Here is a 25,469-nt window from a genome sequence, read left to right on the forward strand (position 1 = left end):
AGATGTCTTTACCAAGAGGAGCATGAAGGGCTTGTGGGGCAGGAGACTGGTAGCCCTCTGGGGCGAGTCAAGGGAGCTCTGAAGGGTAGGTTGGGGAATTCAACCCCATCAACTTCCTTCAGAAGGTCTGGAGGTGAGCAAGATCAAGTCAGACTCAGAGATGGAAGTCAAGACACCTGATGTGTGCATACACCTACAATAGCCCTCCCCTCTATTATTCATCTCCCTATTTCTTTCTCTACAGAGCTGCAGGTTGTCCCCCGCTGCCACATACAGAAAGGCTGTCAGGAAGCGTTTTCACAGATGCAAGGGTGACTCTTGGTATTACTGTTTTGGTGACACTCGGTCCACATCCTCGGGCTTCGGGGTGGTGCTCCTGAGACAGCCCTCTCAGAAGAATAGCCCAGAACATGGAGGGGTCTCCGGGGGAGAGAGCCATTTCCAAACCTGGGTGGGCCAGGAACACACCTGCCCTTCACAGGTCGGGGAGAGGTGGCCTCCTCCCTGTGTGGTGTGTGGCGGGTGACAGCACAGGGGCTGGCGGGAGGAACAGCGTGAGCACCAAGACAACACCCCCGTCACGTTTATTGTTATCAACCACAAGAAAGCGAATGTTTACAAAAACGTCTCAAACTGCTGCTTCTGGAAGCCAGACTCAAATCCCGCCCCAGTCACCCGGGCTGATTGGCAGTAGAAAGCGTGGCCCGCGAATATTAGATTCTCTCTCCATCCACCCTCCTCTTCTGCCTGTTTCCTGCGTGGCCCGAGCTTCGCGTCTCTTACGCAGGCCCCAGGTGTTCGGGGACACGCTCCCAGCTGTGCCGCTGAAGCAGCCCCCAGCTCCAACCCCACAGCCGCTGCTTCCGTCTCTTGTTCTTCTAGATCGTTCTGTTGCCACTTACGCCAGTTCTTTTGGCAGTTGCACCTGTGATTGAAGCATTGGAATGAATCCTGGAAATTCAAGAAGTTCACAGCAAAAGTCACAAACCCAGGCCTCCATGGATACAGAATGGATAAGAGATCCTGGCCCGAGAGCCCTCCAAAGTCACGATAGAGGGGCTGGGGACATGCTCAGTCGGTAGAGTGCCCGCCTGGCATGCACAAGGCCCTGGGTTCAGTCCCCAGCGCCACCAAAAACTAACAAGGAAAGAAACCAAATCACGATAAAACAGCAGCGGCCTCGGCCACCACGCATTGGGCTCTTTCTAACAACTGGGAGTGTGTCCGGGTCTTTGGGCACGTGGAAAATGTCATCACAGGAAACAAGGGGACCAGGGCTGGCCTGGGCCTCAGTTCAAAGCGGTCACCCACATTTACAGTACGGGTGGTGCCGAGTATCGATTTCCCTAGTAGTTGTTGTTTTTAATATTTATTTTAAAATATTTTTTAATTGTGTTGACCCAATACCTTCATTTTATCGATTTACTTATATATGGTGCTGAGGATCAAACCCCGCGCCTCATGCATGCTAGGCAACCGCTCTGCCGCTGAGCTACAGCCCCAGCCCTCAATTTCCTGAGTGGTAAAGTGACAATAACTATCCACTCACAAGGGTAAAGATTAAGTTACAGAATACAAGAGAGTCCTCAATAGTAACACTGACTTTTATAAACATCTCACTACATCGTACGATGTCCTTGCACAGAAGGAAGTGGCTCAGAAAAGAAAGTCACTTCCCTTAGGACACACAGCTAGGAAGTACAAGATCAGGATTTGGACCAACTCTGTCTATAAACATGCCGCTACAAGATATATTATTTGTCCTCTTGGAAAGGTACTCATTTGTTGCTCAGTAAAATTTTAAAATATTACAAAAATTCACAAAGAGTAATGTAAGTCCAACTGCCAACCTGCTTCCTACTCCTGTTTCCTGGAGAAGATCAGCGGAGCAGAGGAAAGGGCTTTGGGGAGGGAATGGGGAAGCACTGGGGAATGCTGCTGACTAAATTCTGTCTCTCACACACGTGTACAAATATGTCACAGCGAGTCCCACCGTTATGTGTAGTTAAACTGCACCAGTAAAGACGGGGGATTAAAAGACCTCACCCTTCTCAACTCCAGTCCCTGGTGATGATGATCGTCGGAAAGAGACAGACCAACTGGAGACCCACGTCTCAGGAGGGTTTCTCATGTACATACCTCCCAGAAGATGCTAAGAGAAGTTAAGGGGATGCCCTGTGCAATGACCAAGGCTGTTTCTCTCTGGACGGTCCATCTCCACCCAGGCTCCTCCCGCAGCCAGGTCCTGCCCACGACCTTGCCTAGGAGAGTTACCCAGCACCTGCCCACCTGAGAGGAAGGTGTATGTGCTGCCATCTGCCCAGCTTCAAGCCAAGGGTCCCCCGTGAACTGCCGCCCTGTGCCCTTGGGAGGGGTGGGACTGGCTGTACCTGGCGGGGCTCACCCATGGAAAACACCGATCATTAAGAGCACTGAGCAACAAAGAGGTCAGGCACTTAACTATACAACATTGTCGTAAGGTCACGGTTGTCAAAATGGGGTCCAGGAAAAGGCTGCACCAGCATCACCAGAGAACCAGCGAAGACTGGGAATCCCCAGGCCCCACCGAAGGCCTATGGAATCCAAGACTCTGGGGTGGGCCCTGCGATCTATTAAATCTTGAGCATCTCCACATAGACTTTAGAAGATTTTATATCAAAAACCTTTCCCGCTAGCTATTATGGGAAGGTAACGTCTGGTCTAAATGGTTCCTGGATTATAGATGTTCTTTTGAGGTGACCTTGAAATGTCACCCCCCCTTTTTTTCCTGCAATCTCCCTTTTTAAGGATCATAGCATTTTCACAGTTATGGTTCACATTCAGCTTTGGCTCTCATAGGTTCTCCTGATTTCTTTTGTGGGGGCAGGAAAAAGGACTTTGAAGGTAACTCTAAGGTTTTAGATCTGAATGCAAGAGAAAATGCACACACCAAACATGCTGGTCACTGTGACCAAACACCTGGCAGAACAGCTCAGAGGAAGAAAGATTCATTTTGGCTCACAGTCTCAGGGGTTTCAGTCCACGAGCATTTGGCTCCTTCGCTCTGGGCTCAAGTGAGGCAGAATTAGGGTGTGGTCAAGAGAGCTGCTCAACTCAGGCAGCCAGAGAGCAGAGGGAGGCGGCCAGGGACAGGGGACAGTCCCCAGAAGTCCACAAGGGCTGGATCTGCTGGTGAGGTTACAGCCCTCAGGATCTGGTCACTTCCTCAGAGCCCCAGTTCAGAAACTGGCTGCGTTGGGGACCATACTGTCAAACCTTGAGCCTTTGGGGACACATTGCAGGCTCAAAGCATGACACCGAGGAAATTTGGGAACCAGATACAATATCCAGGACCAAACAGGAAAGCTCACTTTGGGGAAGCTTTGAACAAGAATGCTAAGGGAACCTTGGGGACCTGCAGGGAAAAGGGCACTGGGGACCGTTCCGGATGACGTGGTACTGACACAAAAGGAGAAGATGGGAACAAACCGGCAAAAGGATAGGACCTCAGAACCTGCCAGGAGAGAAAGAAGATCGTACAAGTGAGGCGAACAAGGGCGGCCAGAGGCAAAGATGAAGGCTCAAGTCTCGAATCTTTTTTGGGGTGCAGGGGCAGTACCAGGGATTGAACTCAGGGGCACACAACCACTGAGCCCCATCCCCTGCCCTACTTTGTATTTTATTTAGAGACAGGGTCTCCCTGAGTTGCTTAGTGCCTTGCTTTTGCTGAGGCTGGCTTTGAACTCACGGTCCTCCTGCCTCAGCCTCCCCAGCCGCTGGGATTACACAAGTCTGGAATCTGAAGTCAACAATCACAGCAGGTGCTCGTTCACTCCGGAGCCTTAGGGTGAGGGAGGCTGCAGGGGACGTCAACATACTGCAGTCATTTTGCAGGGTCCTTAAGCCAATTGCCTGGGAGCAGTTCAGAGGTGAACTAGATACATGAGGCCAAAGGCAATTGGAGTGAATGTCCTTGCCCCGCGTGGAACCTGGGGGCTCCTGGCAATGCGAGTTGGCCTCAGTGGGCTCTGAATCTCAGTGAAAGGTGCCAACACTCCTGGGGCGGGGCGGCAGGGGCTGAAGCGCAGCCGGGTGAAGAGTGGGGGGATTGACTTTCGCCAGGGAGGAGCCCAGGCCAGCATTGCGCCTCTGCTTTGTGCTGGGGCCACAGCGACCCAGAGCTGTGGACAAGGCCTGAGTAGCAGGAGCAAAATAGGAACTTCCACAGGGGCCAAGTGAGGGATGTCAATGAGCCAAGGGTGGCAGGTGAAGTCAGGCAAAGAGCCCGCCTGACTCCATGCCACCTCTCTTCTCCCCGGGTGCCTGCCCCAGGAGGACTCAGGTGCCCTCCAAGACTCAGAGGGAACTCACGTCGGATTTAGAAAATGAAGGACTGATCACCGTGCTCCTAAGACATGAAAGTAAGAAATGCACGTGTGTGTGCATGTGAATAAGCCGCAGTTGTCTTTTTTGAATGCAGGGCTAGGGAAGTAACCACTGTCTTATGTTAGAAGAGCTCTTCAAAGCAGGAAAAAATACAAGACTGTATAAAAATACAAGATTACCTAAAAAATACAAGATTATATAAAAAAATATAAGATATGTATCCACATATCTTAAAAAAAAAAACAAAAAAAAACTGTGACCCTCTAGGCTGAAATCATACATCTGACCTCTTGGCTAAATCACAGGCAAGATTTTTGAAATAATGCAGCCCCGTATCCGTCTGTGGAATGTTCTTGAGCCTGTGTAAATACCAGCATCATGACAAAAGAACTCTCGTTTGTGCAACCTCAGCGGCAAGGAATACAGCTTCTTCTCCTAGTGGGAGACTGAATCAGCAAACTGAAATGCTGGTAAGATCTCCTGAACCTGCAGGGATTCACGGACGGCAGCCGAAGTCCACCGTCTCTGCCCACCCAACAGGGTGAATGCAGCTCAAGTGGCGTCTCCTCATCTGTACAAAGCATCAACTCCGGGGCCTTTTCCCCAGCTACCCAGAAGCCTAACCTCGTATCCTCTTTCCTCTTTGTGCCTCCCAGCAGGTCCTTGGGGATCTCTGTGAGCTCTGTGTTTGTACTTGGGGGTTCACAATAGCAGGGTGAATCAAACCCTGACCCTGAACTCAGAAGGGGAGTGATTTCAAAGTTGGCTCTGCCACTTCTGAGCTGAACCCCCTAGACAGGTGCTGAGCATCTCTGAGCCTCCGTCTCCTCTTTATAAAGTGGGGAGGACAACGGCACCTACATTACAGAAGGAAGACAACTCTGTGACTCAGCTCCGGCTCATGGGAAGGGCTCTGCAGACAGAGCTGCTCGGATTCGTGTCCCAGAACTCACTCATTCCGGTGTAGTCCTGAGGGAGGGCTGGTGCTTCAGACCCACGGGGCAGCTCCCTGTGCTCCCCAGGAAGTCGGGACTGGTGTCTGCGAGGGGCGCAGGGGACAGACGGGAGCTGGGGCGCACGTCATGCGAGGCGGGTTCACCGTCCCCCCTTCTACTTACGGGTTTAAGGTAGGCGACGTTGCTGTGACGGATGTCATTCAGGAGCTGGTCTCTGGGTGTGATCTCCACCAGGGGGGGTGGCCGGTTTCGGGGCACGGGTTTGAGCGTCTTGATCACGTCTTTGAGGTTGGTTTTCTCGGGCGGCTCCTTGGCCTCCGGCATGCGGGATTTGCGTTGGATCCTCTTCAGCTTCACCACCCGGAAGGAGTCGGGGTCCGTCTTGTACTGCGGAGGCTGAGACGGCTTTTTCGCCATCTCGTTTCTGCGGCCGAAGGGGACCGCGTGGGGACCGTGGGGGCCGTGAGGGCCGGGAGGCCCGGGAGGCGGCTGGAGGAACTCCTGCATCCTGGGGTCGGGCATGGGCCCCCCCAGCCTCTCCCACATCCCTGGGGGCAGCCCCAGGCCGTTCTCCAGCATGGCTATGAGCTTCCTCTGCTCCTTGAGCTGCTGTTGTTTCTGTTCTTCTTGCCTTTTCTGCCTCTGTCTGTCCTGGTTCCTGGTGAGCAGATTCGTGACCACCATCCGGGGACCCGGGAGCTCAAAGTGGTAGCCCACCTTGAGCAGGGTGTGGTTGGCCTTCAGCAGCCGGGAGATCTCCATCTCGGCGTGGTGGCCCAGCATGTGCCTCTGGTTGTGGAAGCGCAGCTCCGTGAGGGTCTCGTTGAACTGCAGGCACCGCATGATGGCCACGATGCCCTTCCCCGTGATGAAGTTGGACTCGATGTTGAGCGTGCGGATGCTCCTGTTCTCCCGCAGCATGTTGGCCAGGGCGAAGGCCACGCTCTCGTCGGCGCCCACGTTGGCCAGGCTGAGCGTCCTCACGTGCTTGTTCTTCTTCATGGCGCTGACGAAGTCCAGCAGCATCTCCCGGGGGATGTTCTCGATGTTGTTGAGGTTCAGCTCCTTCAGGTCGGGGTCGTTCTGCCTCACGCGCCTCAGGCTGCCGTCCAGGTCCGTCTGGTTCCCCGAGGGCCTCGCGCTGACCTTCAGGAAGCTGGTGTCCAGAGCCAGCTTTTTGGGATCCAGTTTGGAGACTTTCTTCTCACTTTTTTCCTGGGCTGCGGGTTGGTTCCCGTGTTCCTCCGGAGCTCTGGTGGCCGTCCGGGGGCTGCTGCTCTCGCCGTTTCCGACCGGATTCTGTGCTTCTCCCGGCTCACCGTTGTCCTCCTCTTCCTCTTCCTCTTCCTCTTCTTCCTCCTCCTCCTCCTCTTCCTCTTCTTCCTCTTCCTCCTCCTCCTCCTCCTCCTCTTCCCCATCCTCCTCGTCCGCTTCCTGCACACCGTCGCTGCCGTCGGATTCTCTTTTATGTGCCGCGATTTCGTCATTGAGCTTTTCTTTCAGGAACCGGAGCACGTTTTTATTCCCTGGGTCTCTGGCCTCCTGCCGTCCTGGAGTGTTTTCCTAAGAGAGAGTTCACGTGGGTTAGAGCCCACAGCAACCAGGAAAGACAGGAGAGAAACAAGGCTCCGTCAGAAACCACGAGGTGAAACCCGCAGGACCACAGAGCGCTGCCTGTGCACAGAGGCTTGTGACTGTAGGTAGAGCAACAGTCGGCAGGCTCCTAAGGAAGGAGGTGACCCCTAAGAAAACTCCAAGGAGAGGAAGCATTTGGGGGCCCTTCACTTTTACCTTGTATAATTCTAGAGTGTTTGAGTTTTCTATATAAAGAAACCTCACATATTCTTGGCAACCAAAACAAAGACCCATTTTCAGTGACGATTTCAGCTGTGTCTGTCTCATCTCCTACTCAGTGGTCCCTGGGTATCCTTCGGCGACCCACACCAGGGTTCCAGGAGGTGGGGTGCACCATCCTTTATACAATGGCGTAGTGCTTGCACCTAACCTAGGCAGATCTTCCCAAGGACAGGCTCTTCACGTCCTCTCCAGTTTACTTATAATAACTAACACTACACAAACGCTGTATCAGTCGAAAGTTATACTACGCTGTTTAGGGGATAATGACCCCAAGGAACCTGTCCCGGTTCAGTTCACTTGCAAAAATTTCCTTGCTGTGGTGCTGGGGATTGAGCACAGGGCCCGGCACATGCTAGGTAGGTGCGCTACCACCGGAGGATGTGGTATTTACTTTGAGGCAGGATCACATTAAGTTATCCAGGCTGGACTTCAACTTGTGATCCTCCTGCCTCAGCCTCTCAAGTAGCTGGGAGTACAAACCTGTGCCGCCACTTTTGGCTTCAATTTTATATATATATATATATATATATATATATATATATATATATATATATATATATATATATATTTTTTTTTTTTTTTTATCCATGGTTGGTTGAGTCCAGGAAGGTGAACCCCCAAGGATAGTGAGGGCCAATTGTAATTAAAATAAAAATAAAACCTAGCTTACTTTATTGTCAGATTTTTAAAAATTATTTTTTATGGTTTTTATCTGAATGTGTGGTGCTGGGGTGTGGGAGGGTCAAACCCAGGACCCTGTGCATGCTAGGCAAGTGTTCTACCATGAAACTACAACCCCAGCCTTGTTTTATTTTTAAAGTAATCTTCAGTTCCAGAAGCAGTAAAGGTTATTTGTTTTGCAAACTTTATACAGTTTTTATCAACACACTGAAGTCTTTGTTTGACATATAGCTGAATAGGGTCTTTGTATTCCATAACCCTGGGTTACACAGTAGTTTCCTTATTGCTCTAAAATTTACATGCCTAAAATGTCTGCAAATCTTATATAACGTGTAGATCCCATTTCCCTGAGACTATAACATAATGTGGGGTAAATGAGAGCAGTTTGGCAATTTGGAATACGTATTTTTTTTTTTTTTTTGAAACCTTGATTTGGATTTCATGTGCTCAGCTCTGTGAAAACTGCCCTGGTTGTTCCAGAAACCAGCTCACTGTTCTTGTTTTTTTTTTTTTTTTTTGAGGAACAGTGCCTAGAAGGAAGAGCCACTGTACAAGCAAGAGTGTTGTGCAGAGATCTAGAAATTGCAGGTTTGGGGAGGAAAGTAGCTGTCCCTTGACAGTGTTTTTAGAGACTTGTGCATTATTGTGCTTTTCTGTACAAGATGTGTACCTCATGGGTGTCATTTTGACAGTGAGTGCAGCAATCAGAGATGCAGGCTTCTTTGAGCACAAACTCCATCTCATGACATGTGGCCGGTGGGGGTGGACCATTGACCCCTGCCCTTCACCACCTAAGGCCCCTTCCCCCGCACTTCTCACCTATCCCAGCAGGGGGAGCCACTACCAAGCCGTTTAAAGTACACCAGCAGAAGGAATGGTGTTTGAAAGTCCTCCTTTTGTTCCCTCTAACCCTGGTGTTCACATAGAATCACCTCCGACGTAAAAGGTCTATGAATTTTATCTTCAGCTCTAACCTCATCAAGCCAGCCATGCATTTTCCAAAGCTGAGAGCGTGTCCAAGTTCTCCTGAATGTGAAACCCGTTGTCCACCTCCCTGAATGCCAGCCAATGGGACAGTAATGTGACAATGCACAGCTCTGTCAGCCAGCACACCTCAAAGAGACTTCACCTGGATGGCCACTGTCTTGTTTCTGCCAAATTATTATTTTTTTGTTTTGTTTTGTTTTGTTTTTTTCTGCCAAATTATTTTTAAGTGGAACTTTTTTTTTTAAGTGGAACTTTAAAAAAAAAATTATGCTAATGCAAAGTAAATTTTAGAATCAGTAACAGTTCCATTTTTTCGACCTAAAAAATTTTGAGAAAAACTAGAAACAGCTTACTACCATGACACTTACTAAGTGTCGTCACGGATACCCAGTGCATGGTGGGAACGTTACACATTTTTGGTTGTTTTACCTGGTCACTTGCAGGGTATGGGCTAGACCTCTGGGGTACCGTGAGGTCTTTGACATTGTGCGTGGAGTATTGCATAGGTGAGGACGTGCCAGAGAGAGGACCCAGAGCTCCCGTGAGCCCCTCAAGGGGGCCTGCCGGCCAAATAAATAAATTCAATAAAGTAGGTGCTCAGAACACCTGCTCCTGGTCACGAGTTGGGGCCCCTGAGCACGGGGCCACATCCACCGGCCTTCCAGCAAGCAAAACCGAGAGGCCGATGAGAAATGACCCGCCTTCCCCTTGCAGCTGTGCCAGGGGTTTCAGAAAGTTCCAGTCTGCAGTGGGGTCGAACCTTACCGCACACGCTAGGATGTGGCAAAACCGCAGGACCCAACGCCGCCGCCCCGAGCAATCCCAGGGGACACACAGACAGCCGACAGCCGGCCAGGGGCCACCTGTCAGGACAGGTGCTGGTTACCTCAGACCGCACAAAGGTGACGGGGACGCGCTCATCTTCCAGCATGCGCCTGGAGGCCTTCTGCAAGTACATGTAGTCCACCAGGGACTTGTGGTCGAAGGTCCCCGTCGGTGGCTTCTCGGTTTGGTCCTTCTGGATCATTCCCACGGGAAGGCGGGGGTCCGGGGCCATGACTTCCATTTCCGACTGCAGTTCCCTCAGCTCTTCGGGGGACAGGTTGGCCAAGAGCTCATCCTCGTCCAGCTCACCCAGCTCCTCTTGATCCGAATTCCTGCTGTGGCCCGACATGGTCTGTTTTTTTCCTGTTTGTTTCTAATTTCACTAGAAGAGAAGAAATTATCAAAGCTGATTTCAAAAAGAAGAGGAACACAGAGGCACTCCAAGCAGCCCTGCTGGTGAACAGGTGAGCAGGTCAACCCACCTTGAGATCTCTCCCCAGGAGCCTCAGTGGGTTTGCCGAGCGGCGTGACTGCAGTTCAGCCCCGGCAGATCTATATTAAGCAGGGCTGGGCTGCCCGGGGTCAGTTGATGGGGTTACTACGCTGCTCTCTCTTGGGCAACTCAGTCAGCTGTGCAAATCCGTCTGACATTTCAGCACAGCTGCTTAAGCCCGCCACTGAGCAACGGGTCCACAAGTCTTGCAGGAATAAGCTCCTCTCCCCAGGAGCCCTCAGATGGCCACAGGGGCTCAGTGCAGCTTCAGCTGCACACCCTGGGCCTCCAGGGAGCCCACTCCTCTGTATTTAAGTGCTGAAAACAACTTACAAGCTGTCCGAAGGGAAACCCATCCACCAACCTCAATTCTCCTGGAGTAGAAAATTCACTAGGAGGTGAATGGGGTCCTCAGGGCTGGGGCTTTGCTTCTGCCTGACCCTGGAAGCCGGGCAGCCTGGGAGAGTAAGCAGCTCTCCACCCCGTGTAAGCTGAACCCTGGCGAGGTGTCCTTATTGCACCAGGATCCTGTGATCCAACAGATGTGGATAACCAGCGCTAGAATTTCCACGACCGGCGAGGATTTTAATGTCTTAAATTATTTGTTTTTCTTATGCAGCATTCATGAAGCCTGGATACATTAAAATGGATTGAAAGTGAAATGTAAAGAAAATCTCAGACAATTAAAATACTCAAAGAAACCATGAGAACATTATCATTATTATTATTATTATTTTTGGTAACCTCAGGAGGCAAAGTTTATCGAAATTACCAGTGCACATTTGCTTTGACCCTGGAATTCTACCTCTAGAAATGCAGGAGGCTCCCACCCACAGGAAGTGGCAGGTGTAGAAGTTGACACAATGTAGCACAGCACAAAGGCTTGTGTGTTACATGGTATTTATGTGTCAACCGATAAAAAGGAGAATGTGAGGGGCTGGGGCTGGGGCTCAGCCATAGAGCGCTTTTCTCACATCTGTGAGGCCCTGGGTTCCATCCTCAGCACCATATAAATACAATAAAGGTATTTGTCCACCTACAACTTAAAAAAAAATATGCAAACACAGAAGAGACACCAACATAACACATCTAGAAGAGGTATGCAAAAAAACAAAATCTTTTTTGTTTGTTTGTTTGTGGTGCTGAGGAGAGCCTCGTGCATGCCAGACAAGCACTCTACCACCAAGCCACATCCCCAGCCCTTTATTTTAAAATTTTAAACTTTACTGTAAATATAATATTTATTCAGAAATATGCATTTATTACACAGAAGTTAGGATAAGGGTAGATACGGAGAAAATGAAAGTTTCCCCTATCTCACTGCTGAGCCTACTGTTGACATTTCAGTTTATGATTCCAGTTGTTTGTTTTAGGCCAGCCAACTCTGTGATCCTCTATGTGTTTTTGTTTTGCTTTCTTCTGCAGGACTGGGAACTGAACCCGGGGCCTCCTGTTTGCTTGGCAAGTGCTCCTCCATAGAGCTCACCTCAGCCCTGTCTGACTTTGACTGACAAAAATCAGGAATCGGCTTTCTATGCCTTTATATTTTCTACAACTAGTTTTTAAGATCTCCCCGTTTAAGAGTTTTTAAGAGTTATTGTTTGTAACTGCATAGTTTATGTGACCAGTCCTTAATTATTGAATATTTAGACTGTTTTCATTAGTCACAAGCCTGGTTCTCCAATAAACATCCTTGTAGCCAATATGTTTAAAACATGCCAATTTATTTCCTTAGGCTAAACTGGATAAATGCCAAAAGGTGAAGTTGCTGGGTCAAAGAATAAGAAGAAAGTGAACACTTCACACGTGTATGGTAACACACCCCTTCATGTTACTGCATCCATCCCCAGGATGTGGAAATCATTTGTGTACATTACACACACATTACTGTTCCGATATTATGTATGGGCAGCCCTCCACACTAGAGGGGTCTGCATCCACCGAGCCAACCAAACACAATAAAAATTTATTTTGGGGAAAAAAAATCGCACATGTAGACTTATTTTCCTTGTCATTTTCCCTGAACAATACAGCATAACAACTATTTACACAGCACCGACGCTGTCTGAGGCCAAAGGGAAGAAGCGCACAGGTCATGTGCAAGTGCTGTGCTGTCTCATGAGAGGGAGTCGAGATCTGCAGACCCTGGTATTTTCAGGGGATCCTGGACCCAGTCCCTGTAGATACCCGGGGACAGCCGTATTTACATAATCTCAAAACTCGCAAAAGTGAAAAAGAATATAAGCAGTTGTAAGTGGATATTAAATAAATTCTAATACCTCGGGGGGCAGGAAGACACCCGAGTTTGTGGACCGTGGTGTAGACTATCATTTCACAGACTTGGCTCACAGAACGGTGGTCTAGAGAGACCCCACAGGGGCTGGGGCTGTAGCTCAAGGTTTAGAATATATTCTCAGCATGTTTGAGGCCCTGGCTCAGTTGCTAGCACCACAAATAAATAGAGGCTCAGCTGAAAAGAGATCTGGGAAATGTTATATTCTGCTTTTTTGCATTTTAGACGTTTGTAAAGTGTATTTGCACTTAGAGACTCCAAGAAACCTTACACTAAAGAAACCCATGTGTTTAACTGATATTCCCAACCTTTTAAAATCATCTACTAATATTCCATGTCATTAACTTTCCAAAATATCTATATTTGGGAAATGCTGATCCAAATAGAAATGAAGAGGACCTGGGGGGAGTCCACCTGGAGCCAGATCCCAGCTCCACCTCTTATTAACTAACTTCCTGCTATTGAGCAACCTATGGGTCCATAGCTAATAATAATGTACACAATAAGCAGTTATGGAGAGATTTAAATGAGGCAATATATGCATACACAATTAAGTAGGAAAGTGCACAGCACAGAACAAGCCCTCAATAAATGTTAAATATTGTTATTCTCATAATTCAGGGATAACCACAGAAGCATTTAAAGAAACACAAAAACAATTATTTTAAAAAAAAACGTTTCTGGAGTTGTAGCTTAGTGGTTGAGTGCTTGCCTCGCATGCATGAAGCACTAAAATAAATAAACAAAGAAATTGTTTCCATCTACAACTAAAAAAATAGAAAAAAACATTTCCATGACAGAAACCATTTTATAAACAGCAATAAACAAAAGAATGTTTTAAAATCTTGTTGCTTTTACAGAAAACAACCGAGGGGCATTTAGAGGCAATGGTATATAAAGAAAATAGAAACCCACGATGTGCATATAAATGTGAATCTTTCCAAGAACAGCACCTGAGTGTTTGCTTGGGTGCTTTCAAATTCCAGGTCTGCTCTGAGGAATTGCGCTTCTCTGAGCACGACCTCGCTCCTGCGGGCCAAGCTGACTGGGGAGTTTCTGCAAGGGTGCTGCTTTGCGGGTGCTGCTTTGCGGGTGCTGCTTCACGGGACCGCCTCTTGCGGAAGGCAGCTACGCAGGGCCAATCTCTGCCAGCTGCTCTCCCTCTGCATCTTGCCTTGGAGGGTTCGCTGGTGTAGTTAGCCTCCTTTGACAGAGATGATTTAGTTGTGCTTTCTCTTAAAGACGCTCTGTTGCTGCCGCCTCAGCAGCTTCTCGCGTCAGAATCTGGCTATGACAGCAGAAGGCAGTGGTGGGCTGGAGGACAGTCGATGGCAGGAAGGAGGCCGGGAGGGTGTCAGGGGTCATCGGGCTTCGTGCCAGAGTGTCTGGAGGCAGTTATAGTGAATCGACCCCCTGGACCCACCCAGAAGCTACGGAATCATAATGCTCAACCTGGGTCGTATATTTGGAAAGCTCTCAGGGGATCCTGATGTGTAAATGGGGTGCCAGGTACTCATTATGGGTCGGGACTGGACAGCTTAGGAGAATGGGCATAGGTTTCTTCATTCACCCAGTGGACGGTGTTTGCTGAGTGGGCTCGGAGCCCTGCACGGTGCCAGGGTAGGGCTAGGGGCAACTGAAACAGTCCCTTCTCACGAGGCGGCAAGCAGGGACGAGCTGCTGGTAGCTGGACACTGAGACGGGCACAGCACATTGGAGAAGCGAGGACTGCAGCCCCTGCCGGGAGCCAGGGAAAGCCTCCCCTCAGCAGAGCGCATCCAGGTCTGCAAAGCCTTGGGATGTTCTAGGAGGTGTCCTGGAACCGGACTGTCCTGTGCCAGCAGGAGACGGGCAGGGAGGTGGGCACAGCTGGGTCAGGTGGGCCATCCTGCCCTGGGGAAGCTGAGTCTTCCTGAGAGTGGCTGGGACCCACCCCCCCCCCAAGGCTCCTACACAAGCAAGTGTGGGTGGCCTTTCTGCAAGGTGGCCTTGGCTGCTGGTTAAAGGGCTGGGAAGTCGGGTGGCAGGTAAGAAGAGCCAGGGAGTAAGTGAAGACCAGGCTTCTGAAGGCTGTGACGGTCAAGCCAGTGCAGTGTGTGGGACCTCAGAGGTCCGGGCATGTCACTCTGCAAGGCACACATGAAGCTTAAAAAATCCCCGGTGTTTCCATCGAGAGCTCCGATCTGTGTGGATTGCTGTGCTTGCCACATCCCTCCTCCACACCCTCCCAGCAAAGAGTCCACCAGACTCACAGGAGAGGGAGAGGGGAGGTGGGGGGGATGGAGGAAGGGAGGGAGGGAGAGGGAGGGAGGGGAGGAGGGAGGGAGGGAGGGAAGGGTAGGGGGAGGGAGGGAAGGGAGGGGGACGGAGGAAGAGGGAGGGGGAGGGAGGGGAGGGGGAGGCACGGAGGGGAGTGGGAGGGAGGGAGGGGAGCCATTCTACCTGGGAACAGTGGCACAGGTCTGCAATCCCAGCGACTCTTGAGGCTGAGGCAGGAGGACCACAAGGACCCTGTCTGGGAGGTGGCTCCCTGGTACAGCACTCCTGGGCTCAATGTCCAGTTCTGGGAAAAATTTTTTTTTTAATTATTGGGGAAGAAAAAAGAGAGAGAGAGAGAGAGACTGGCCACCCCTTGGGTTCTGAAAACAGCTGCCTGTCTCTTCTGCTCCGTGGGCCTAGGGCTTCCCTCGCTGTCGCTCCTGTGAACTGGTTGGCTGGTGACTTGCAGCTTGAGGGGGGGTCCTGATGCCATTTGCTGCTCTGCTGAAGCCCCTTCAAGAGTTCCTGCGGCCACAGGGTCAATCCGCGGTTCCTGACGTGGGCCTTCGGTTTCTCATCAATCTACGTCTCCCATCCACAGCCGACCTGAGGATTCCAGGGGGTGCCGCTCTCTGTCACTCCCAGGTTTCACGCACCGTCTCCCCTGGGTGGACCAACCTGTTGCCCCCCCATCTTTCATCTGGCTCTGGAGTCACCTCCTCTAGGAAGACTCCCTGATCTTGAGAACTGGGTGTGGGGTTCTTCTGATGTCCTTGCTGAGAACTGGGCACTTTCCCATGGCCGTACCCCTGCCAGCTCACTGGCCAATCTTTCCTCTCAGGACTGAAACTGTCTTAGGACAGGGTGGCCTTGTTTGTCACTGTACTGAGGGGACTTCACATAGTACTTGGTGATAACAGAATTTTTTCAGCGAATATCTAAATTTTCCACCATAGGAATATCCAAATTTTTGCACAAAACAGGAGGCGTTTCAGGGTAAATCCTTCATCTGGGCTTGCCACCTGGAAACCTGAAACATGAGACATCTCCTTCCCTGGGCCTTTGCCTTGGACGTCTGAGCTCGGGAAGTCAACAGGACTTGGGAGTCAGGCAATCCAGGTGTAAATCCTGGTTGCATCATGGATGGGGAAAACTGGAAGTTCCTCCTCCCCTCTGCCTCAGGTGCCCCACATGACCGGAGCCGGGCAGCCTAGCCGGTGGTTCACAGGACGCTCGGGTTGGGGTGCCTGACTGCCAACGCCAGCACTGCCCTGTCCTTGCAGTGGGAATTGGGGTATCAAGCTCTCTGTCAGTTACTACCCTGTAAAAATGAGGTTAGGCGTGTTCTACTTCAAAGGGTGTTTGAAAAAACTGAATGAGATAATCCATGGAAAATAGTAAACATCAGCCCTTATTATACTTTCATAAATAATCATATTCTTCTGCCTAGAAAATGCCCAACACCAAATGATATTCAGAACGGAAAAATGACGGCTCTTCTGTTTTCTAAAACGTCACCGGCAGTGCAGGTCCAAAACACGGGGCAGCTTGACCCACACTGGGAGGTCTTGGTGGGGAAGCAGGCCTCCTTGCTGGGTGCCCGTTGTTTTTCCACCCTGTGAAGGGTGACCGTGAGCCACTCCGTCTCCGCCTTCAGCTCCGTCCACTGGCTATAAATGGACATGACGAGAACGGTTTCCAAATGGCACTAAATAAATCCGCTCTGTCCTGTTGGTGGCCGGCTATTCTCTTGTGCAATTCCACTTGGGTCACCACAGCTTGCCTCCTGGCGCAGATGGCCCGGAGGCTCCGTGAGTGTAGACATGCCTGGCTCCCTCCTCAAATTCCCTGGCCCCTGGCTGCAAGGCCCCGGGATGGGCTTTACGTCTGGGACAGGAAGACTTCTTACAGCCTGCGTACCCAGCCCGCCTTGCTCCCACCAGACCCCAGGGCAGCTGAGGTTGCAAGAGGAAATTTATTATTTTACCTTGATTTGTAAGCCATCTCAAATTCCTTCAGTGAGTCTGATTTTGTTTTAACGTCAAATGCATTCATTTTATATGCTTCTGTGGGGTGTGAGGATGTTACTACAGTGCTCCTAAGACGGCCACGAGATCAAATACCAGGTCACTGTCACACGTCAGCACCCCCACAGCTCGCCCGGCTGCAGCTGCTGCCGCTGCAACCACGCAACCGCGGCAACTATTGCAACTGCTGCTCCTGTGTGTGTGGACGCCCCACTGCACTGCTGAGGCCGACACCGCTAAGCATGGGATGACAATTAAATGTTCGTTCATCTCTTACACGCACCTGAAATGCATGCCGTTGGTAGCTGCCTTTGGCAGGAACCAGAGGTGGGCCACAGGCATTTGAACTACTGCCCCTGAGGTCCGTGCTCTTCATCCGCATCCCCTATGGCTTCCCATCTGTCCAGTCCACTCGGCGTTTTGCCTGCCTACAAGCTGGAGCCACAAAGCACCTAATGTGACTGCTCTGCTTATTGGGGCAGACAAGAAGTGTCACAGGTCAGCGGAAATGGAGTCAAGCAATCATTCACAGCAATGTTACCGCCATCAAGTCCTGTCTGTCGAGACACCCGCTGTAGACAAATGATTCTTGGATAAAATCAGTCTGGAGAGTGTAGAGTTGAAGGAAGTCAGAGTGCTCTCAACCACAGGGCTTGCTGATGTCAATAGCAAGTGTACGTTTCTACAGCAAGAAAACCATCTTCAGGTTGACGGCTACCCCCAACTTTTTTCCACAGGACATAAGACCAGTAGTTCTTAGAAAATATTTTGTGAAATGTCAGTGCAAGTAAATAACCTGAGGAAATATGTACATTATGTACTCATAGTACATGTACTCATAGCACACACCTATAATCCCAGCAACCCCAGAGACACAAGTTCAAAGTCAGCCTCCGCAACTTTTGAGATATTGTCTCAAAAAAAGAAAATAGGACTGGTAGGAAATGTTGTAAGATGTTAAAACCCCAGGGGAAGGGATTACCAATATTTTTTATTTTATTCATTTTTTGATGCACTCCTTTTTTGTGTTTCCAAACACTTAAATGTTGTTTACATTTTAATACACAGAAAATAACCCCAAATCACCTTTAAGTCAATTTCAGAATAATTGCCTTTTCTTACCAAATTGGGCTTATGAGCATCCTAAGAAAACAGGAGAAAAATCGATGCAATCTGATCAGATTTGCAGATTCAAATAGTTTAGCCCTTAAATCTTCAGCATCTCCTAAGACAACCCATGATGTTTCTACGACATTTGTAAACCCAGCAGGTAAACATCCAACTTTTTTTATTTTTTTTTTGGTACCTCAAGGATATGACAAACAAGGATTTCCCAACTACTTGGACATCAGGTCACCTTCTCAAAGGCGGAGATACTAAAATAGTTGAAAATGATATTTAAATGTTTGGCAAGCCTTTGATTTTTCGAGTGCTGTCCTAACACGTTTCACCAGGACGGGTTGCTTCTGTGGAGCTGCGAGATGAGTGTGCATTCACGTCTGACTCAGCGGGTGGCCGTGCAACAGTGCCAACGTACCTGGTGGCATCAGAAGAACCTGTGAGCTTGAACACCAAGGTGACCCACGCACTTAGAGGAATGCCCCGTTCTGAATGGTCTCACAAGCTGGGCGTTCCCAGGGTGCTCACCACATTCACGGCAATGACCCTGGACGACGGTGGACAGGTGGAAAGAACCTCGTCCTAGTCCCTCCCCTAAGGCCCTGAAGTCGACTGGTGACACTGACACTGAGCTTTACTTAGCATGAAATGGCACCTGCAACTTAAGTAAACATTGCTTTTTATAAAATGGGATATTTTGTCACAAAAATAAAAATAGTCTGTATGTATTAATTTATGTCACACCTAAGCACAGTGAAGGGCCCGGCAAACTCCTTAGCAGTGATCTTGGTTTTCCTCTTAAACCTTTCAGGTAATTTGGATATTTTTCTGATGGAGATGTGCTTTTAAGATGAGGAAGACCTGAAACCATATTTTAAGGCTGTGTGTTCACATACAGGTGATTTTATTGTAGGGACTGTTTGATGTTGTTAAAATGTAGGCCATTCTGGTGTTATCATGAGGGAGCTAGTGGGTTCTTCTGTTTGTTGTCTTTTAAATGAAATCAAGAATTCAGTACTGAGGATTAAACCCAGGGCTGCTGTGCCACAGAGCTACATCCTCAGTCCTTTGAATTTTTTGAGACATGGCCTCACCAAGCTGCTCAGGTTGACCTTGAACTTGTGATCCTCCTGCCTCAGCCTCCTGAGTTGCTAGGGTCACGGTATGTGCCACGGCACCCAGCTATGTTCAGTTCTATTGAGGCACTACCATCCTGCTTCAGACAGCTGCCGCATCATTTTGCATTCCTGCCAGCAACACCCGACGTTCCCAAGTCTCTATGTTCTTCCAATACTTGCTATTCTCTTTCTTTCTTTATTTTTCTTCTTCATTTTCTTTTCTTTTTCTTTCTTTCTTTCTTTTTCTTCTTTTTAAGGAGAAGATAGTAAGTAAAGTGGATCAGGAGTTCAAATTATATGGTCACAAAAACTGATAATCAACAAAAACAGTATTTTTAGCATTTTAACATTTGTTCATTCCAGGCAAAACCAATTTGTACATTTATACAATTTTAAAACACCTCCGCCTGGTGATACCTAGACACCTTGGAGTAAATCTGCAGAACTTCCAAGCAAGCTCCAAAGAGAAAACACATTTCCACAATATCAAGAATCTGAGCGGCAGCAGACATTTCACCCACAATGACAGACGGAAAGTCAACAGAAGGATATAAAAAGTCAACAGAGGGACATAAAACGTCCACAGAGAAGCATGCGAGGTGCGGCTCCGTCTGGGCAGAGCAAGGGGCGGGCGGGATATCACTCTCACTGGGGTTTTTGACCCTTCAGACGTAGCTGAGCCCAGTTGGGGGGAGCACAGAGGGTGCAGGCGCCCTGGACATCAGTGTGGTGATTCTGCCAGAAAAACGAAGCATGAGGGTTCCACGTGCCCTCACAACCCCACTCTGGGCAGACAGCCCCGAGAGCTGAAGCCAGGGTCCCCAGCGCACACGCCCATGTTCCCAGCAAGTCATTCACGACAGCCAGCAGGGCAGCGGCCAAGCGTCAATCAACAGATGAAGAGATGAGCAAAACGTGCAGGTAAAGGGGATGGAATAGGGCTCTGTCTCAAAACAGAAGCCGACCCTGTCACCTGCCACAGCGTCGTGGGTGAACGTGAGGACGTTGGATGAGATAGACCAGAGGAACCCCAGATGGTTCCGCGGAATCGAGGTCCCCGGAGCCGTCAACCACACAGAAAACAAGTAGCATGGTGGGTGGCAGGACGGGGAGTGGGGAGCTGGGGGGAAGTTAATGGGTGTGCAATTCCAGTTCTGCAGAAGGTTCTGGAGATCCGAGGACAGCGATGAGAGTGCTGGACCTGACACCTCTGAACTGTGCACTTAAGATGATTAACACAGGACCAGGGTGTAGCTCGGGGTTGGAGCACAGCAAGCTCCTTCAGGGTCCAGCCCCAGGACCGAAGGGAAAAAATAAAAGATAAAGGGTTGGGGTTGTGGCTCAGTGGTACAGCGCTCACCTAGCCCGTGGGAGGCACTGGGTTCAATCCTCAGCACGACATTTAAATAAATAAAATAAAGGTCCAATGACAACTAAAAAATTTTTTTTTAAAAATTAAGGTAGTCCATTTTTTGGTTATGTATCTTTCACTGAAATTAAAAAAGATTAGAAAAAGATGTTGAACAAAAATGATTGAAGCAAAGCCAGGTGATCAGTCTGCCTGTATAAATGAAATCCTATTCATTTTTATATTATTTCAGAATAGAAAAAAGTCGTATAAAATTTGATAGCATTAAGTCCATCAACAGAGGAATGGAGAAACCAATTGTGTTGTAGGCGTAAAAGGGCAGACTGCTCAGCGATTAAAACCAACCGTGGATCTGCAGCAGCGAGACGGAGCCAAGTCAGAGGCAGAAGAGCCCAGGCGGCAGGGTGTGGCTCAGGTGGAGTCAGAGCGGGCAAGTGAGACCCTGGAGTCAGAGATACACACAGCAGCTGTTCCCAGAGCTGGGATTGGCTGGAAGGTTGGCACCTGATTGGGGCTTTTGGGGGGCACCAGCTAAGTCTTAACTGGGGCGCCGGCTGCAGCAGTGAGCACGTTTGCCAGATGGATCTATCTGCACACTTGTGATGCGGACACTTCAAGCAGGGCAAAGGGACAATAAAACTGTAAACGAAAGGCGAAACTTTTTAAAAAGTAGGCGATTGACAGGTGGAAAAAAGAATCTCAAGGCTGTTGGCACAGACACCCGAGGACCCGGGGCGAGACCACTTCAGTCAACTGAAACACAAGGAGAGGGCTGGAGCCACCCAACTGTGTTACTCAAGAAGCACCCAAGACACTGGAGAAAAGGCCGAAGCTTCTGGAAACTCTAGAAGAGTAACCTGACGCTTGTGCAGCGTCTGGGGAATTTTATCAAATCTTACCAACGGACCTGTAAGCCTCCTCTGGTCCACTTCCAGAGACGTGGCAGAAAGATAAGGTCACCAGAGGCAAGCTTCCTCGGTCTTTCAAATAACTTGATTTTAAGTACATGTCACCTATGTTCATTATAAAAAAAAAGATATCTTCTAATGTGTATAAGCAAAAAGGAAAAATTAAAATCACAAGAGTGCTCACTGTCAACCTGTTGGAGTGCTTTCCGCCATGCTCTTGATCAATGTCACGACTTCGTCCTTCAAGGCTGTTTCCAGTCTTGTCCCCGTGCCGTCTGTTCTCACTTTGGGGAACCCGTGGCCGTCTTTCCTGGGAGGAGTGAGCATTCTGACTCTGTAATTGATCGAGTTTGTGCACAGACCCATGGTGCCCCCCCAAGGGCTCTGCTCAGCTTCTCCTTCTGCAAAGATGCATCCGTGGTCGGACGGGGAGACCAGCCCTGGGTTTTCATTTGTGAGCCCCAGGGAGTGCTACTTTCCTGGGAATGAATTCTTCCTGGCTGTGTTTGTGTGTGAAGCCATGGATCCCTGCAGACAGGAGCTTGAAAGTCCACTTGCTGCAGAGCCCAAACCCGGCTGAGCCGCTCCCCTCCTTCTGTCCTGAGCCTCGGGTGGTGTATTCTGTTAAATATTCTCCAGAGGCTGTGGCTGCCCCAGGACATTGTGACCCCCAGTAACAATGTTCCCAGAAGGAACAGGCTCAACGCGGATGTGTTGGAGTGGGGTGGATCTCCACCTCCTGAGGGACAATTGATGCTGACAGCACCTGTCATTTCCCAGTGTGGCAGTTCCTGTGCCTCCCTCCCACCTCTCTCCAGTCACAGTGAGGGCTCCTAAGTGAGGACGACGGCGATGTGAGGCAAATTTGGGGAGCGGAGAAGATGCCCGACAATGAAAAACCTTGGAGGACATGGTGAGGAAGTCCTCTTGTATGCTATGTGCCATCAGAAGCCACCGTAAGAAGCAAAATGATCTGTATAAGAAAATCCTCCTGGTGTGGTGGCTCATGCCTGTATTTCTATCAGCTCGGGAGGTTGAGGCAAGAGGATTGCAGGGTAGAGGCCAGCTTGGGCAACTTAGCCAGACCCTGTCTCAAAACTGAAAAAACAAAGTGAAAGGGCTTGCGGTGTGGCTTAGAGCTAGCGCGCCCCTGGGGTCAACCCCCAGTACTGCAAAAATGAACAAATCAGCCCTCGGCAGGGAGGCAACGGGCTTCATGGGACAAAAGTGGAAACAGGAAGACCTTTAGGAGACTGCTGTGGAGAAGATGGGGCCGCGGGCTGCAGCGGTCACCATGCTAAGGAGAGTGGGCTGCTTCTGGGTGCTCTCAGGCAGTAGCTGACGGGGCTCCCGGAGCCTGGTTAGCAGGACTGATGGGGTGTGACCTGCAGCTGCCCGAGGGAGACCGACTCCTATCATCAGTTCCCTCACTCCTGCCTGGCTGGCTGGGGAGGCGGACATGAGCCTAGCACTCCTGGCCTCCTTGCCAACAGTGTGTGCAAATCCCTTTCTCTGCAGAGCCTGGTGCCATGGTTTGGGCTCCTGTGCATGTCGGGCAGCAAACCCTGCTCAATGTCAAAAGTACAACAGGTGTCCTCTGCATGCGCACCCACTTATCGTCACACCATTCCCTCTGGACGAAGGGTGGTGGCATGTTAAATTATTGAACTCAGTAGCATCAACGTAGCACCCAAGCAAAATATCAGTGAAGAAGTGAGTGCGCATGCGAATCCCTAATATTTTTTTCCCAATGTCAAATTCAAATGGACCACATTTTTGTTGAGGTTTAAGTCCCTTTGGTGGCACTTTTAAATCTAATAGTTTTCCAGCACTCAGGGGAACGCTCCCGGTGGATGGGTGGAGTCAGGTTTTCTGGAGAGGGCTTCAGGATCTGTCTTTCTCTTCCTGTCCCCACTGTGCATGAGCATCCAGCACAGCAGACAGCACCTTGCATTTTCCACTTAATGCGACCTGCTAAGCGGGGCCTCTTCAGAAGCTGCTCCCCTGGGCAAATCACCTCCCAAAGTGAGCTTCCCCACTGTGAAAGGCCCACACCCTCTGGGGGCTGCGGGACCCATGGAGTCTGCCCAGCAAGCACCTGGGCATGGTGAGAAGCTACAGGTGCAGGATTAGGGATCCCCACGGCTTTGGACTTGAAGAAGTCGTCTCTCTCGCTCTCCCCTGTCCACGCCTCTGGACTGCACCACACTGGTCCACCTCCCTAGGTGGCCAATCTGAATGTCATGGAGTGACCCAGGTCACTCACTCCCCAAGGAGCCTCCCCTGTTCTTCCCACCCGGCAGCCTGTCCACTTGTTAGAACAGGGTTTCACGGTGCACCTTTGTGGACGCGAGGACTCCTCTCGCTGACCGTTTTGTTGGGTGTTGGTTCTGTCTCGGGGTTCTGCTGTCTTCTCTCACGTCAGTTTTGCCATGTTTGATGATTTCTGTGGCATGAGCTATTAGCGTGGACTGGTAATCACCTGTTACCCCTCCTGACAGGGAGCCCTAGGCGTGCCCTTGGTCAGCAGATGTTTTCTGAATAGTAGTGACTTCAGTGAACACCTCTGCCCCGTTTCCTCACGGTGTAAAAGGGAGGAGAGATGACATTCTAACAGATAGAAGGTAACGGTTAGCAAAACCATCTTTCTTGGTCATTTCTTGCATTCTTCGCAACAAAAGTTTTGCCAGTGTCTCAAGGACCCGAAGGCTTCCTAACAACAAGGGCCAGACCAGTTCTTTAAGTCTTTGCACAGCTCAGCACCTACGAAGAGTAATCCAGCAGCCAGGTCTGTCATCTCGGACGCTCGGGAGGCTGAGGCAGGAGGATCAAGTTCAAGGCCGACTTGGGTAACCTAGCAACATCCTGTCTCAGAATAAAAAAATAAAAAGGGCTGAGGATGTAGCTCAGTGGTAAAGTACCCCCGGTTCAATCCCCAGTGCCAAAGAACAGCAGCAACAAGGTTGAACGTGTTATAAAACTATCAAAAAATTAATTAAATATTCTGCCTGAATAAATGAATGAGTCACTCAGGAGTTTTGAGGAGAAATGCAAGATATGTATAGAAAAAATAATTTGATGAGTTTGAAAATCAAGGCCGGGCATGGTGGTGCACTCCTGTTCTCTCAGTGGCTTGGGAGGCTGAGGCAGGAGGATCGTGAGTTCCAAGCCAGCCTCCATAAAATCAGGGTGGAAGCTACTTAGCAAGACCCCATCTCTAAATAAAAATACATAATAGGGCTGGGGATGTGGCTCAGTGGTTAAGTGCCCCTGAGTTCAATTCCTGGTACCCCCGCTCCCCCCCCAAAAAAAAAATGTTTGCAAGTTCAGGAGGAGCACTAAGAAATCCACCCCTTGCATCAGCTTCTGCCCTTCTCAGAGCCCAATGGCGCCGCTGAGCGCGTGTTGGAATTCACCTCCCACGCCATCCAGACACATCTTCACCTTGCAATTGTGCCACATGAGGAGCCAGTGTCGGCTTACACAGCGGGCGGGTGTGACCTCGTTTGAACAGCTCGGGCCCCACATAACCAATCAACGCCCCAAAATGCCAGCCTTACTGTAGCTAGGCTTTGAGCTGCAAAAGTCGCGCTGGCTCACCCTGCGTGCTCTTGTCGATCCAGATAAACTTGTGGAATTAGAGGTGACAAAATGCCACAGAGGAGAGTCTGAGCCCCTTTCCCTGTGTTCTGCAGGCGCAGTCAGAAGGCAAGGTTATCACGGAGATTTCCAGTTCTGCTGGCTCATATTACACGCCCCGGCCAACCTCTAACAACACAGCCCTCACCATCTTCAGAATTCCACCTTTGGAAATGTCTGTTTTTCCCAGGTCAGACTTGAACCCTCCCAAGGAGAATCAGCACGACAACTACCGGGGACAATCAGAACCACAGAGTTATTTGTGGTCACCCCCCCACCCCCACCGCCATTTTCTTTTTTCGTCACTGGGTCCCTAATCCTGTGACGGATGTCATTCCCTAAGTACTTCACATAGTTCCTGGTTTCTATTTTTAAGTGAATGAAAGTGGCATATGCTAGACGCCTCCAAACAAACTTTGCCCCGTTGGCTTCAGATTTTCTCCCAGAAAACATCATTAAGAGATGGATTTATAACCCTCGCTTCCTGGCTTTGGTTTACAGACATGCCCTGACTACCCAGCAAAGGTTTCCAAGAAACACAAACTGGTGTCACCTTAAAAAATACTTATGGGT

The 25,469-nt window shown here is 49.8% G+C and overlaps 1 protein-coding gene across 1 annotated transcript; it reads right to left on the minus strand.

The window, feature by feature from the left end:
* Positions 1 to 372: 372 nt before the first annotated feature.
* Positions 373 to 25,170, minus strand: Lmod3 (leiomodin 3). Its single transcript, XM_046425568.2, has 5 exons — positions 24,858 to 25,170; positions 23,597 to 24,122; positions 9,733 to 10,053; positions 5,484 to 6,884; positions 373 to 925 (listed from the first exon to the last, which is right to left on the minus strand). The coding sequence occupies exons 3-5, from the start codon at positions 10,018 to 10,020 to the stop codon at positions 899 to 901; spliced, it is 1,716 nt and encodes a 571-aa protein (XP_046281524.1). The 5' UTR covers positions 10,021 to 10,053; positions 23,597 to 24,122; positions 24,858 to 25,170; the 3' UTR covers positions 373 to 898.
* Between the last annotated feature and the right edge of the window lie 299 nt (positions 25,171 to 25,469).

The sequence above is a fragment of the Marmota monax genome, unplaced genomic scaffold, assembly GCF_021218885.2.
Source record: "Marmota monax isolate L192 unplaced genomic scaffold, Marmota_monax_Labrador192_F-V1.1 WCK01_AAM20220418_F8-fsc00028, whole genome shotgun sequence".
Classification (NCBI taxonomy): domain Eukaryota; kingdom Metazoa; phylum Chordata; class Mammalia; order Rodentia; family Sciuridae; genus Marmota; species Marmota monax.